Here is a 14976-nt window from a genome sequence, read left to right as displayed (position 1 = left end):
AAGGTGCCAAAGTCAAATATAGGTAGTTACTGAGAACGTTTTAGTAATCTCACCGGACACTCCAGCTGGCTCAAAACCCTCCATCAGAGGATATATAATAAGCATACATCCCTTTCCCACTTCATGGATATAACTGTGGTTTCCTCCTGTTTATATTTAAGACTGTGTGTGTAGCTACAAAAAGCAATAGCATCTTACTTGGACAATGAACGTTTTTCCATAAATCCTTAATGGTTCAATAATTGTTTTAAAGGCAATTTATGAAATTACAGCAAGAAGAAAATGAAATTAATGGGGATTGGGGACCTCTACTTATTTTCTTTTAATGCAAATCAATACATCCAGTTATCTCGGAAGGACAAATTTGATTTCAGTGATTTTGATAATTTAGGTTAAATTGAATAGGAAAATGTCCAGGACAGTGAGAGTTTTCCTGTCCACAATGCTGTATTTTCATCAGCTTTTGGCCTCCCACTTTAGAGACGTTCTGCTCAAACACTCTCCCACTAGATATCCCAGCACACGGGTCAGCATTGTGCACCTCAGCCTTGACTTGGGAGGGATGTGTAGGAGGGTACTGGGTGCTCCACAGACCTGCGTCCACCGTTACTTCTCTCCTTCAGAGCCTGCAGCTGAGAAGCAAAGCCATAACTGAGAGAAAAATGGCAAGACGGGGCAGAGTGCTGGAGAACATGCTTCCCAAGAACAAAGATCACTCTCCTCCTATGAGCCCAGTGCAAATGTCTTCTCACCTTTAAACAGTAATGGTAAATGTTTAACAACTAGCTCTTTGGGGAGAAAAAGAATAAGCCCTGCTTTGTCGTGTTTGCCATTCCTGTGGTGTAAACATTCCCCCGTGGCTGATTTCAAGCCACCACCATGACGTTGCTGAACCTGGGGTTGGGAAGAGATGTGGGCACTGGCTCTCTGCATACACTTCTGCTTTTTTCTGCTTAGATTATGGGTTAGATGCTTACACGCTTGTTCTTTCAGGGAGACTGTAAACATGGTGAAGGCAAAGGGAGTGTCCTCTAGTCCCTGCATCATTCACAGTGCCAGGCACAGTGCCCCAGAATACAAAGTCCCCCATAAATTGTCACTCAATTGCATCATTACACTACTTTTTTTTTTTTTTTTTTTTTTTTTTTTTTTTTTGAGATGGAGTCTCTCACTCTGTCACCCAGGCTGGAGTGCAGAGGCACACTCTTGGCTCACTGCAAGCTCCGCCTCCCGGGTTCACACCATTCTCCTGCCTCAGCCTTCCAAGTAGCTGGGACTACAGGCGCCCGCCACCACGCCTGGCTAATTTTTTGTATTTTAGTAGAGACGGGGTTTCACCGTGTTAGCCAGGATGGTCTCGATCTCTTGACCTTGTGATCCGCCCGTCTCGGCCTCCCAAAGTGCTGGGATTACAGGCGGGAGCCCCCGCGCCCAGCTACACTACTTTTATTGTCGCAGTTGTTAGTATTGTTAGTTAATATTTATTGACTAAAATTTACTCGTTTGTTTGTTGGTTTTTGAGGCAAGAATCTCACTCTGTTGCCCAGACTGGAGTGCAGTGGTGCAATCTCTGCCCACCTCAACCTCCGCCTCCTGGGTTCAAGTGATTCTCATGCCTCAGCCACCTGAATACCTGGGATTACAGGTGTGTGCCATCATGCCAGGTTCTTTTTTTTTTTTTTTTTGTATTTTTAATAGAGACGGAGTTTTGCCATGTTGGCCAGGCTGGTGTTGAATTCCTGACCTCAAGTAATCCACCGACCTTGACCTAACAAAGTGTTGGGATTACAGGCTTGAGCCACTGCACCCAGGCTAAAATGTATTCTTATAAGAGTTTCACTTGTATTATTTCATTTGGTGATGACAACATAAGCATGTATTAGAGAGAATTAACATGTTGGTTGAAAGAATTGAAGAGTTGCTATCAGAGTTGTCCTCATTCGATGTCTGGAAACCAGGAAAGAATGTTTATTTATGTTCTCACCTCGTCTCCTTTTGCTCTTCCCTGCTTCCCAGAGCACTTCTTCCTCCCTGTTCTCTTTCCTCTTCCCACCCATTGCTTGTCCTCTCTTTTTAATTTTTGTGTATATACAAATATTTGCAAATAATTCTCAATCATTAGAGTGAAAACCTTTTTCTTTATTCCACTTACAATGATCAACATCATCCCCTTGCAAAAACAAATATTTTGTGTGTTTCCTTTATCAAGTAGTTAGGGGAATCCAAATATCTTCTCAAATCAAACCTTATAACCCTCCTGACCTTGCAGCCCCAGAACGCCAGACAAAGGGTAAGCCAGAAAGGGCAGATGACAGGACCACGTTTCTTTCAGGCCTTTGCCAACCTGCGAAGGTTCTCTGGACAGTGCTCTGAAGGGGACTCGGAGGTTCAGCGACCCAGGAGCCCAGAGACTTGAGTATCATTTCAGCTCAACTACAGAATGACGTAACTTTGGGCAAATCATTTCCCCCATATTCATTCAACATTGGAAAAACTTCCATGTTCTAATTTATGTATCAATCACTTGGGAGTAACAACACATTTTCTTATAGGTCTTCTTTCTTTTGTCGAGTTCAAATATATGAGTTTGTGCTTTAAAAGCATGAGGTGTGGCATATGCCCACGTCCACAGAATGGGAGAGCCTCATATTATTGTACACACATTGAGATGAAGTATTATTCTTTGCACTTTAGACAAGAAAGTGTAAAATATATGGCTGATATAGACATATAAGTATTTGACTATACTAATCCAAACTTGTAAAATACTTCTCATTAGCTTCGAGAGTATTTATTAAATATCCAGTTTTCACTTTCGTGGTGTGCTGGGCCCAACAGTAAAGGCGACAGTTTGTCTTTGAGCACAGTGAGGAGCCATGTGGCCAAAAGTGGAAACGCATTTGGCTGAACCTATGACTAATGTCCTGGGAGATGCTGTCAGTGCCAGCTCCTGTAGGTGACATCTCAGCCACATTGCCCCACATTTCTGGATTGGGCAAATGTGACAGAAATGTCCAGTTTCTATTAAAGTTTTGTCCTGTGCTTTTATCAATTTAGGCTGATGTTGCTATAACATCTAACTTTATCCTCAGATATTGAAATTTGGTCAAAATACAGATGGGACTATTTAAACAAGATTTTTATTTCAACTGTTTTAGTCACCTGCCCGTATGTATTTTCGGCATACATTCGGAGAATCGTTTTCTACTTTGGGTTAAGCACTGTTTAGTCAATAACTTGTTGAATGAATGATGTTCTAGATTCACAGCTAGTCTCCTCAAAATGCTGCTGTGAGAGCTGTTGTTTTATTCAGGAAAGAGGTCTGGGAAGGGGTCATGTCTCATCCTCCTCGTCCACTAGTCTCAGGACTTCCAGTTTTTAAGACAAATGTATTCATTGTGGCCCAACAGGAGACACCTGCCTAAGCTTGTAAAATAGTCTTATTCAAACAACCAGTTTTTTATTCTTGGCCCATTGAAGAACTCTGCCCCCACCTGGGCTGGTGCAGGGATGAAGGACTGAAGCATATTCCAGATAAAGCGTGTTCACGTGTCTTGTCTTACTGGGCTCACAGCCTCTCCAGAAACAGGGGAGAAGTGACTGTTCTGTTAGGATACCCATAAAACACACATGCATAGGAAGGTGCAGAGGAAGCAGACCCCAGAAAGCAGGATTCAGTGAGCCACTGGGGGTTGTAGGCAAATCGCAAAACCCATCAGTCCATTGCTCCCTGCACCCTGGTCACTACCAAAATGAGTGAAATTGAGAGCTAGGCTTACTGGAAACAAAGGAACATTTAAAACTCATCAAGGAAGCCCAGCCGGCAAGAAATGAAGAAGCATCTCAAAAACCAAAATGCATTTCCTATTAAGAGACCTTTTCATTAAAGCAGTTGTGTCAAGGTGCCATCTGGGCACAAAGACACGAATCTATCTGGAAGTACACGAGGGCTATCAGTGTCGACGTTATTCAGACTGTAAGTGATAGTTCCATTCCTGCCAGTGCTGTCTGCATTCTTCCTAAAGCAAACTGGTGGATCTCAAAAGGCTGCCATTTTCCCTGACTTAAAGAAAGGAAGTTAGGCCTCTGCCCACTTTGTTCAGGCTTCTTAAGTCAAGAATTGTTTGTCTGTTTGTTGTTCAACTTATTAAATATTACTGAATAGATGGTGCTTATTTAAATATATTTTTTTCTGTAGCATTTTCCAAAGGGCAGATTTTAGCACTCAGAACTTCAAGATGGCTTCCAAATTTATAAGCATTTTTCTCACAAGGAGATCCCAGATGAGAGCTCCTCTGAGAAAAGAATAGTTTCAAAGTCTATATGAATTGGAACCTGGGACAGGTCAGAAACAGCCCTTAATGGAAGCAGGGCAAGGAAACAGGGCCCGTCCACCTCCAGCACCCTCACTCATTCCAACAAAGCAAAAGATGGAGGGAATATTTTGGCTTATTTCTAAATGAATGGATCCTTTTTGAAAGAAATTCAGATCCGTTGTCATTAAAAATCAGATAACATGGGCCAGGCACAGTGGCTCATGCCTGTAATCCCAGCATTTTGGGAGGCTGAGGCAGGTGGGTCACCTGAGGTCAGGAGTTCGAGACCAGCCTGGCCAATATGGTAAAACCCTGTCTCTACTAAAAATACAAAAATTACCCAGGTGTTGAGAGGTGAAGATAGTTGGACTTCCTGGGTCGAGTGGGGACTTGGAGAACTTTTCTGTCTTATAAAAGGATTGTAAAATGCACCAATCAGCACTCTATAGCTAGGACTATAAAATGCACAAACCAGCACTCTGTAGCTAGCTAGAGGTTTGTAAAATGCACCAATCAGTGCTCTGTAAAAACGCATCAATCGGTGCTCTTCAGCTAGCTAGAGGTTTGTAAAATAAACCAATCAACACTCTGTAAAATGGACCAGTCAGCACTCTGTAAAATGGACCAATGAGCAGGATGTGGGCAGGGACAAATAAGGGCATAAAAGCTGGCCAACCGCCCTCAGCCAGTGGCAGCAATCCGTTCCGGGCCTTTTGCTTGTTGTAGAAGCTTTGTTCTTTTGCTCTTCACAATAAATCTTGCTGCTGCTCACTCTTTGGGGCCCTGTCACTTTTAAGATCTGTGACACTTGTTGCGTCCGTAGCTTCATTCTTGAAGTTGGCAATATCAGGAACCCACCAGAAGGAAGAAACTCCAACTCTGGACACAGTGTGGTGGTAGACACCTGTAATCCCAGCTACTTGGGAGGCTGGGATTTGCAGGAGAATTGCTTGAGAATTGCTTGAACCCGGGAGGTGGAGATTGCAGTGAGCCAAGATCAAGCCACTGCTCTCCAGCCTGGATGACAGAGCAAGACCCCGTCTCAAAAACAAAAAACAAAAAACATGAAAAGAAAAAACTTTTAAAATTCACATTTGGCCAATAAAAGGACTAATACAGTTACTGACATGGAGGAAAAAAGCATTTTTAGTCATTGGATCGGTATGATAAAATGTGTGAATCATGTATACTTGTCCTTGGAAATGTCCTTTGGTATTGCAATTTGAGTTTTATGATCTGCTTATAATTAAAGTTTCCAGTTAAGTTCTTAAGGGAGAGAAAATGAAACACTCTCAAAGCCAACAGCTTGTTTCTCAGGACATAGCCCATGGCAGAGTTTTATGACTGCACTAGGCTTTTAGTCACTGGCTGGCACTTTCTTCCTAATTCTCAAAATGCTTCCAGCACTTCCTCTTTATGGTGGGGCTGGGCTTCCGGCACCTCCAGAAGTGCAGACTTGCCCATCCCATCTTGGCTGTAGACAGACTGCTTAGCCACAGCTGGGCCCAGAGCGGGACACTGGCAGTGACTGTGACAAGGGGAGTAGGAATGGGAAACACAAGGAAAAAACAGGCTTTCCTAAACCACTGCTGCACTCAATGTTGTGCCGAGGCTGGCTGGCATCGGCTGGTGAGCATCTTCATGAATCTGTTATATTTAATAACTTCCCAGTTATTAAATATAGCCACTATGGATAATTTTTATAAAGGTCTACTGAAATAAGGTGTATAAAAAAACAAAGGTAAAAATGCTCAAAGCTCATTACTTCCTCATTTGTTCTTTGCTTCATTGTATTACGATTTACGTTCTTGAGATTACTTAGGCTACTGAAGGTGTATGGTAGGAATACTATAGAAAGGTGTATTACTGTGAATCTTTCCCCAACTCTGCGGTCAGTGATGCCTGTCAGCAGATTGAAATCGGCCATGGTGGGAATGTTTACCAGAACAAGGGCAAACACCACAAGCCAGGGCTTGATTGTTTAGATGATTGCCTAGACTTAAGAAAGTGATGGAGAAAATGTTAATGATGCAGATTAAACTTACAACTGTGTAATGTGCACAGCCATTAAATTGCAAATTGCTTACACATTGAAAATACTTTCTTCTAGCTTTTGAAAATACTATCTGATTTGGCAAAACAGTCACATCATTGATAAAGGACTGAAATTTTGACATAGTCTTTGTTATTTCACACTTTTTTGTTGTTGTTTGAGACAGAGATTTGCTCTTATTGCCCAGCCTGGAGTGCAATGGCGCGATCTCGGCTCACTGCAAGCTTGGCCTCCCAGGTTCAAAGAATTCTCCTGCCTTAGCCTCTCAAGTAGCTGGGATTATGGTTGCCCGCCACCACACCTCGCTGTTTTTTTTTTTTTTTAGACTAGCCAAGTGCAGGAGTAAGAAGGAGGAAACGGTAGAATAAAGAGTTGGATCTGTAACTAACTATGAACCATCAGTTGAGATAACTCACTACCTTCAGACTAGCCACTTTTGTCTTACTCTTAAACAAAATGACAACTAACATTTATGTTGGAACTACACTTGTTCATCAATTGCAACTACAGTTTGGCTATGGATACAAGATTCAACAAAAATCAACTGAAAGCATTTAGTGAGAGTCGGTTATATGGGATTTATGATTAGGAATATATTTAATTGTATATTTATTTGTAAGTTGCACATCACACATCTGTATCAACATTTATAATAAACATATATTGAACACGCATACACACAGACACACTTTTTACCCCTGAAAGCTGGCTGCAAACATCTGTACTAGCACACCACTGCATACACTGGTGTAATGTAATTCCAGACTTCTAGGACTGGAGCCTGCAAAACTTTTTTGACAGCACCCTACTTTGACAAGCCAGAAACCTCATGGCCTACCTCCCTCATTCACTTTCCATATGGCATAGGAAAAGGGATCCCCACATACATCTCGCAGAGTCATAAACATTTTTCATTTAGAAATAGCAGCATGGGTGGTTCGTATTTGAACCCAGTGCGTTTTATGTGTTCAAGTGTAGTTACCAGAACAGCATAGGCAGGTGCTAGAATATACCATCGCACACTAACCAAACAACCCACAGCGAACTAAGTTGGCAATAAAGACACAAAACCAACTGTAAGTTATAATTCAAAAGCAAGAAAAGCAGCAATTGTAAAGCATGACAACCTCAAGACAGCACTAATAGCACAGTGTTCCTCTTCCAAACTCCAGGAATTCCAACTATGCTGCATATGTGGGCCACAGAGCCTTAAGCCCTGCACAGCCGCCAGATCTCTGGGAAGGAACTGAAGTTAAACCCTTGGTAAATGCTAGTTCTGTGCTAGTTTTAGTGAGTGAATAATAAACTGTACCGACTCCTCATGACTCACTCTTAGGTCACAAATAATTAGGCTTCTATAAAAATGAAAGTGTCTGGAACTGCCTGCCATTGACACAGTAGACATGCAAAAAGAACCTGAGTGGTTGTATCAGTCATCTGCCTAGCAGGAGGCAGGCTGGGCATTGGGTTAGCAGTACTGGCTCTAGAGAATTCTACCGCATCACTGATACCTTACACAGAACAGCTGTCTTCCTGGCTCGGGCTTCACTAAGGTCATTTCCAATCACCACCAAGTTTGATTTCAACTTTGGAATCAATGCAATCCTTGTGCTAAATGAGATCCTTGCTGGTAGTTACTGGCACTGTCTGGCATATTTGTGGAAGCATTAACTCCTTAAGATAGTCAATTAGTTGCTGCTGGAGCTAAACCCACGACAGAATTTCTGCAGTCAGCTCTAGGCAGGCCCACCTCCTGCCACACTGCTCTCCAGGCACATGGAAGGGTTTCCCTCACCGCCAGTTTACTCCTGGGGCCTAGCTGGGTCTCAGGCAGGGCAGCACTCGGGGAGATAGCCATACATCACCCCACTTGAGGCTGCCTCTGGTCTGGAAATTGCGGGTCTGCTCCACCGTGTGCTGTAAAGAGCTTATCTTTCTGTTTATTGTTTCTCCAGATCGAAACAGCATTGTCGAGGGGACAGAGCCAGCACCGGGACTGACCAGGAGCTGTTCCTCCTTCGCCTCAGTTTAGAGTTGATTTAGGAGTTAAAGGCTACGCTTTTTGAGAAAGGTAGTAAAACATTAATTATGGGTAAAGTTCTTTCTCTCTTGCGCCATAGATTAACTGGCTGATCCTGTTTGCTCTATAAAGTGAACCATATTTGCTAAGGGTAATTTGAAATCAGCAGTGCAAATGGCCCCGACTTCCTCCTGCTGTTGGGCACTGTGTTGAGGTGAGCACTGCATGGCTCATGGTCATCAGGTCCCCCCAGTGGGACAAACGCCGCGTATCTTTTGAGAACCACTGGATTACTGAGGTGTTAGCAGTCCCATGGACTTCCCAGAGCCTGTCCCTCATCAGGAAATGTGCCATCTAAGGCATGCTCATCAGTTCACAGTGATGCACAGTAAAACTGAAAGCCGGGGGTCTAATTAACTTGCATCATTGAAGGCTCTGATTTTATTCCTGTCCTGGATGACCTGGGAGCATGCTTCAGATTGTGCATCTAGGGCGTGATGGGTTTATTTGGTCATGGCTGTCTTCCTCGGGTATACAGCAGGGTCTGGCATGGAGCAGGCGTTCCGTATTTGCTGAGCGAACACACAGATCGTATGACCTGCTCTACACCTGTTGCTTGCTGCCTCCACGTCACTTACCGTCTCGCTGGGGTGATGTGGGTGTTACACGTGAGACCACGAGACAGCAGGAAAAGACTAGCAGAGCCAGGAGCTAAAACATGGGCAAGGCCAGCAGGTCCCGGCAGGAAGTCCGCGGGCTCCAAGGCCCTTGTGGGCACAGCGCTGAGGTTGGGCAGGCGCCTCCGCGTCTGCTGGGCAAAGATCAGGTTGGCGCTGGGGTGGGAGGCTGGACAGGTGTGGAGGAGCAGGAAACACATTCCAGGTTTCCTTAAGGAAATGGGGAAAACTTGTTGTTTTAAAAAATGAACTGAATTTTTTTTTTTTTGAGATGGAGTCTTGCTCTGTCACCAAGGCTGGAGTGCTGTGGTGTGATCTTGGCTCACTGCAACCTCCACTGCCTGGAAAAATTGAACGGAATTCTGTCTTAACCAACTTCCAGGGCATGGCCAAAGTCATCTGTAGCAGAGTGTCCCCATGGACTGGGTCTGGGGCTGTGACTTAGTGCCTACAAACATTGGCACCAAGCTGAGGCTCTTATGGTTCCATTGTTTGTGGTCTTGAGACGTGGTCTTCATAAACACAGCTCAGCAGACGCCTCGCTCTTGGGCAGGCCACTGCGAAGTTGCCCAAATCTGTGGAAGCGCCTGTGAAACCTGACTACTCTCTAAGCAGAGTGAGAAGAAGCCTTAAAAGTCACATTTTTGAAGTGTCTCTTATGAGTGTTGACGACAGGGGCGTCTTGCTGAGCTTATGCAGGAGGCTGTTTGCTTATTTGAGGGCTGAAGTTTATATGCAGACTGGTGGTGCTTGTGTATCACCAGTCATAGCCGAAGCAACTTGAGGAGGCTTTTCACTGTTGTTCAGGCTGTTTATAACAGCCGTGTATCTGCAGGTGACAGTACTGCTTGGAGCAGCAGAGGAGTCATGCTTGGGCAGCAGCTGCTTTGCAATCCATGCACTGAAATTCTGTCCCCTGTGCTGGGTGGGGATGCTCTCTATGGTGTCATTGAACTAAGTGTGTGTTGTTGCGGTTTGCGATGTGCTGAATGGCTCAGATGCAATGATGGATGCTTCCAGGAGAAGCAACATGAGTCCTTGAATTATACAAACTGATATTCCATGGCCTCGTGAAATCATCTCTGCTGAATCGGGGTTCTCACTGACGTGGAGGGTGTGTCTGCACAGCATTTGACAGCATGAGAGAGCAATCAGACTAATTTCGTATTATGTTCTAACAATATAAAAATCCAAACCACATAATTGAAGCCAATAATAAATCTTTCTGGACCACGATTACCCAATTTGACTGTTTACTTTAATCAAATCACAAAATAATGATCAAATTTGGATTTGATTATGTGCCTATAAAGATAACCAAGAAGCAAATGTAAGTAACTGTCAGTCAAAGTCTTCTCAGACAATAGCTCGCATTACAACGCGACAATTACATTTTTATCAGGTAGTTAAGTTAATTACCTGTGGTAAATGTGTTAGTGGGACAAGTATAGATTGCTGTAAACATTTGCTGACCACTTTAAAATGCTGCTGGACCATATGGGAGGATTCAGGGGTACAATAGCATGCAGATGTATTTACACCTGCTAATACCATATAAAATCCAAGTGTTCATGGTGAAACCTGTGTGTCTTTTTTCCACCACAAGATGGCTCTGTGGTGGTTTCTTCTCAGAAACCACACGGGTGGCAGGACAAATTCATGGCTGTGAAATAGCACACACACTCTGGGCAATGGTGTTGTCGAAACTGGACATTTGGTTTGAACCAGTAACTTCAACCTCCCTTCCTTGCTGAGAGAAACCCTCTCCTTCCCACTCTGTTCCCCAACCACCCAGTGCCTTTGACTTTCCTCTATCGAAGTTTAAAACAACATCTGGGGTGGCTGCAGTGGTTCACACCTGTAATCCCAGCACTCTGGGAGGCAGGTGGATCACCTGAGGTTGGGAGTTTGAGACCAGCCTGGTCAATGTGGCAAAATCCCGTCTCTACTAAAAATATAAAAATTAGCCAGGCGTGGTGGCACGCATCTGTAATCCCAGCTACTCGGGAGGCTGAGGCAGGAGAATCACTTGAATCCAGGAGGCAGAGGTTGCAGTGAGCCGAGATCACACCACTGCACTCCAGCCAGGTGGCAGAGTGAGACCCTGTCTCTCAAACAAAATAAAACAAAACCAACAACAAAAAAACCCAGCATCTGGATCCTTCTGTGTTGGCGAGGACTTTGCCTATTTTGTTCACCACTGTCTTCCTAGTGCTTAGAGCAGTGCCTGAAATTGTGCTTAGAAATTTGTGGTGTGCTGGTGGAGGCTGCAGTACTCGTGGGAGTCAGTGTCGATTCCAGGTCGTAGCTACCTCCATTTCAGGGTGTACTGCCCGAAATTCACTCCCTGCATGGAAGGGTGGTCAAGCTTTATATAATTTTAATACACAAATTATTTCCTTTGCCTGTTTATAGTCAGAGAATTCCCTTGCAAACTCCCCAACCCTGTGTAGTCCAAGACTTATTTCCAGTCGAGGATAAGTCAGCCTTATTCACATTTCTTCACCTACCATTCCCAGGCAGTACCAATCGCTGTCAGTTCTTTTCTCAGGAAGTCTGTGGACTTAGCCTCTTCAAAGTATTTTCTTTTTCTACCAGCCTAAAGCTTTCCACAATAGTTTTACTGCACTTGACTGTTTGCAGTGCTTAGCCTGTGTTAACTTATTCAGTTCTCTCCATGGCTTCTGGCCTCTGCTCAATCAGTTACCATCCAACTTTTGCTTTCCAGCATCCAAAACTGTTGTTGCTACAGTCTCTTGTCTCTGGTTCATTTGTCCCTCTGGGGTAATATGCTTTTTTGAGAAAGGACCTCACCATTACTTAGAGGGTTCAGAGGAAGCAGAAGTAAATGCTCATATTCCATCCAACATCTTTAATAAGGAGCCCAAAATGAGCCCTTTGCATGTAGTGTCATGGACTCATCACAATAATCTTGCACTGTTATTATCCTCATTTCCCAGATGAGGAAACTGAGGTATTGAAAAGTTCAATAACTTGCCAAGACCACACCGTCAGGAAGTGGGACAGAACTAGAATCCAATTTCAGGCAGTCTGACTCCAGCATTTATCATCTTTTCCCTAGAAGAGAGGAGGTGGTAGAAATAGAAAACTGACTGACGCTCTGTTTAAGAAGTAGTTAGACCCCTAAGCACACTGCACACACATGCATGCATGCATACATACGCACAAAGACACACACTCTGTACTGATTCTCTTCTATTTACCATGTTAGTGAGGGGTGATCTTCTGCCCTAAACAGTATAAGATGGCTGAACACATGACACCCAGCACTGGGCTGATGAGATGACAACAGTTCATCACACACTCACAGCCAGGGGAGGAGGACGCCACACACCGTGCAGGGCCACACAGCGGCTGCACTGAAATGAACCAGTAGGGGCTGTGGGAGGAGGCTTTGTAGTAACAGGAGCGTGAGGTGCTCCCTGGTTTCCACAGGAGGATGTGATTGGTTTGTTTGAATAATTCCACAGACTGGCAAGCAGGAGAAGCCCGTTAGGTGGAGGATCAGGTGGAGTGCCGCTGGTAGAGGATCAGGTGGAGTGCCGCTGGTAGAGGATCAGGTGGAGTGCCGCTGGTAGAGGATCAGGTGGAGTGCCGCTGGTAGAGGATCAGGTGGAGTGTCACCGGTATGGCTGAGAGGGGAACTGGCCCGGTGGGGGAGATTTGTTGCTTGGGGGAGCGTATCTGAACAGAGCAGGGAAACTCATAGTCATGCCTTTGGGGCCCTGTGCGGCTCTAAGACATCACGCAGCACAGGACGTTTTAGGTCTTACAACATGCAGCAACACACACAAGTGCGCTCACTCCTCACTGTGGGCACTTTCCACTTTCTCTTTCCAGAAGACGCCTGGAGATAGTTATACCCAAGGAAGATGTAAAAGCGCCGGGTCTCTGGGTTGATGGGAATGGTGCGGTTGAGGGCACAGAAACGAAGGAAAAGTTTATACAATGAACAAGGCGACCCCCACTCTCTGTCCCCACATCAAGCCGCCAGAAGAACGCAATGTGCAGAGACTTAAGGGCTGTGGCCACCCCAAGAGGAAAGCGCTACAGACACCAGGGCTCCCAGTGAAATGGCCCGGCTCTTGGTCATCACTCATGAGTCCAGGGCTTCAATCAGTTTTTACTTAAATATGAGAAAGCAGCCAGGGATCTGTAGGGGAGGGAAAAAGGGCTTCCCTCTACCCTTCGGCTGCGTTACAAATAATTAAATGGACGTAAGACAGATTATCAGGACAAAAACCATGTTTAATTATGTACATATGCACAGCAGTCCCACAGTATATGAGACTTGACGGAGGGCCAGACGACCGAAGCTTATATCCCATCCTGAGCTACAGAAAGAAACAGGGCTCGGGGCTTCTAGCAGGAGGTGGCAACAAGGTATGGGAGGAAGAGGGGTGGAAATGCATGGTGAACAAACTTGTCTTGTGCAGATAAAAAGTCTTTCAGGTAATAAAAGTTGTCTGGAGCATCTGTCTTCCTGATACAGGTACTTTTTTGTTTTCATTTTTAAAGGAAGTTATGACATTATAAGAGAGAGAACTTTTTGTTTGTTTGTTTGTTTATTTTGTTTATCTGACACAGGTTCTTGCTCTGTCACTCAGGCTGGAGTGCTGTGACGTGATCATAGCTTACTGCAGCCTCAACCTCTTGGGCTCAAATGATCCTCCCACCTCAGCCTCCTGAGTAGTTGGGACTATAAGTGTGTACCACCACCCCAGGCCTGATACAGATACTTCTACTAGATTTTCTTTCTAGATGTTACCTCCATTTACAAAAGGACAGCTTTTCAGAACTACTCCTGTGTCTGCAGTTTCTCAGAATAATCAGTTCAAAACATGCCAAAGTAGTATATTTTGGGGGTGGTATCTTCTAATCCCCTGTGTATTTTGGGGTGGTGTGTTCTGAGTTCCAGAAGATCACCAAATAGCTGAAGAATTATCTGATGTAAGACAGGGACCAATATGAAGAGAACAATGCAAAGTGGAGGAAACAGATCATTTGGGAGTTTCAAATTTCAAAATCACTACTATTAATACCCTCAAATAGATGAGAAGATAGCACATGCATGAAACAGGAACAGATGCTATGAAAAGTAATGAGCAGAGATTAAACTTAAAATTTTAATTTAAAACATAGCAGAAATTTTAAAACATAAAAATATGATAGAATATTATACAGTATTTTAAAAACTTAATGAAAGGGTTAGAAAATAAAGCTGGAGAAATCTCCCAGAAAATAGAGCAAAAAAAGAAAAAAGAAACAGAAGTGAAACATTTTCTAATGAAAAGATGAGAACACTAGAGGATTAGAGAGCATCATCCAAGAAGTAATTCAAGAATATATCCTAAAACTATAGATATAGATTTCTAGATCATGAGAACCCACTTTGTACTCAGCTCAATGGATGAAATAGACCACACCAAGACATATCATTGCACATCATTGTGAAATTTCAGAACACTAAGTAGAAGGAGAAGATCCTGAACATTTCTAGAGTGGTCGAGGAAAAACAGAGCCAGTAGAGGCATATATAAATGATCAGGAGTCAAAATATATTTTGTTTTCAGACTTTCCAGCAGAATGCTGGAAGCTAGGTGGCAATGAAGCAATGCCTTCAAAATCCTGAGGAAAAGATATTTCAAACTTAGAATTCTATAGTCAGTCAAGCAATCAATGAATTATGAGGGTAAGCAGACAAAATACATTTTTATTTTGTATTTATTTATTTATTTTTGAGACAAGATCTCCATCACCAGGCTGGAGTGCAGTGGTGTGATCATGGCTCACTACAGCCTTGACCTCCCAGGCTCAGGCGATCCTCCCTCCTCAGGCTCCCAAGTAGCTGGGACTACAGGTAGGTGCCACCACACCCAGGTATTTTTT

At 43.9% G+C, this 14976-nt stretch overlaps 1 protein-coding gene and 1 long non-coding RNA gene across 2 annotated transcripts in view; both read left to right on the top strand.

Moving 5' to 3' along the window:
* Positions 1–8524, top strand: part of LOC108512910 (uncharacterized) — a 118820-nt gene extending 110296 nt beyond the window's left edge. Inside the window, exons 4-5 of the long non-coding RNA XR_001880741.1 lie at positions 624–767; positions 8325–8524. This is a non-coding gene — a long non-coding RNA (uncharacterized LOC108512910). The remainder of the gene's footprint in view (positions 1–623; positions 768–8324) is intronic.
* A 583-nt stretch (positions 8525–9107) lies between these two features.
* The window catches only part of GTF3A (general transcription factor IIIA), a 35749-nt gene continuing 29880 nt past the window's right edge, over positions 9108–14976 (top strand). Inside the window, 1 exon segment of the mRNA XM_017848464.1 lies at positions 9108–9215. Within this exon segment, the coding sequence (XP_017703953.1) occupies positions 9108–9215 (108 nt within the window).

This window comes from Rhinopithecus bieti, unplaced genomic scaffold (genome assembly GCF_001698545.2).
Source record: "Rhinopithecus bieti isolate Rb0 unplaced genomic scaffold, ASM169854v2 scaffold_28547, whole genome shotgun sequence".
Classification (NCBI taxonomy): domain Eukaryota; kingdom Metazoa; phylum Chordata; class Mammalia; order Primates; family Cercopithecidae; genus Rhinopithecus; species Rhinopithecus bieti.
The sequence above is the reverse complement of the archived record's forward strand: the minus strand, read 5'-3'. Positions and strand labels throughout refer to the sequence as shown.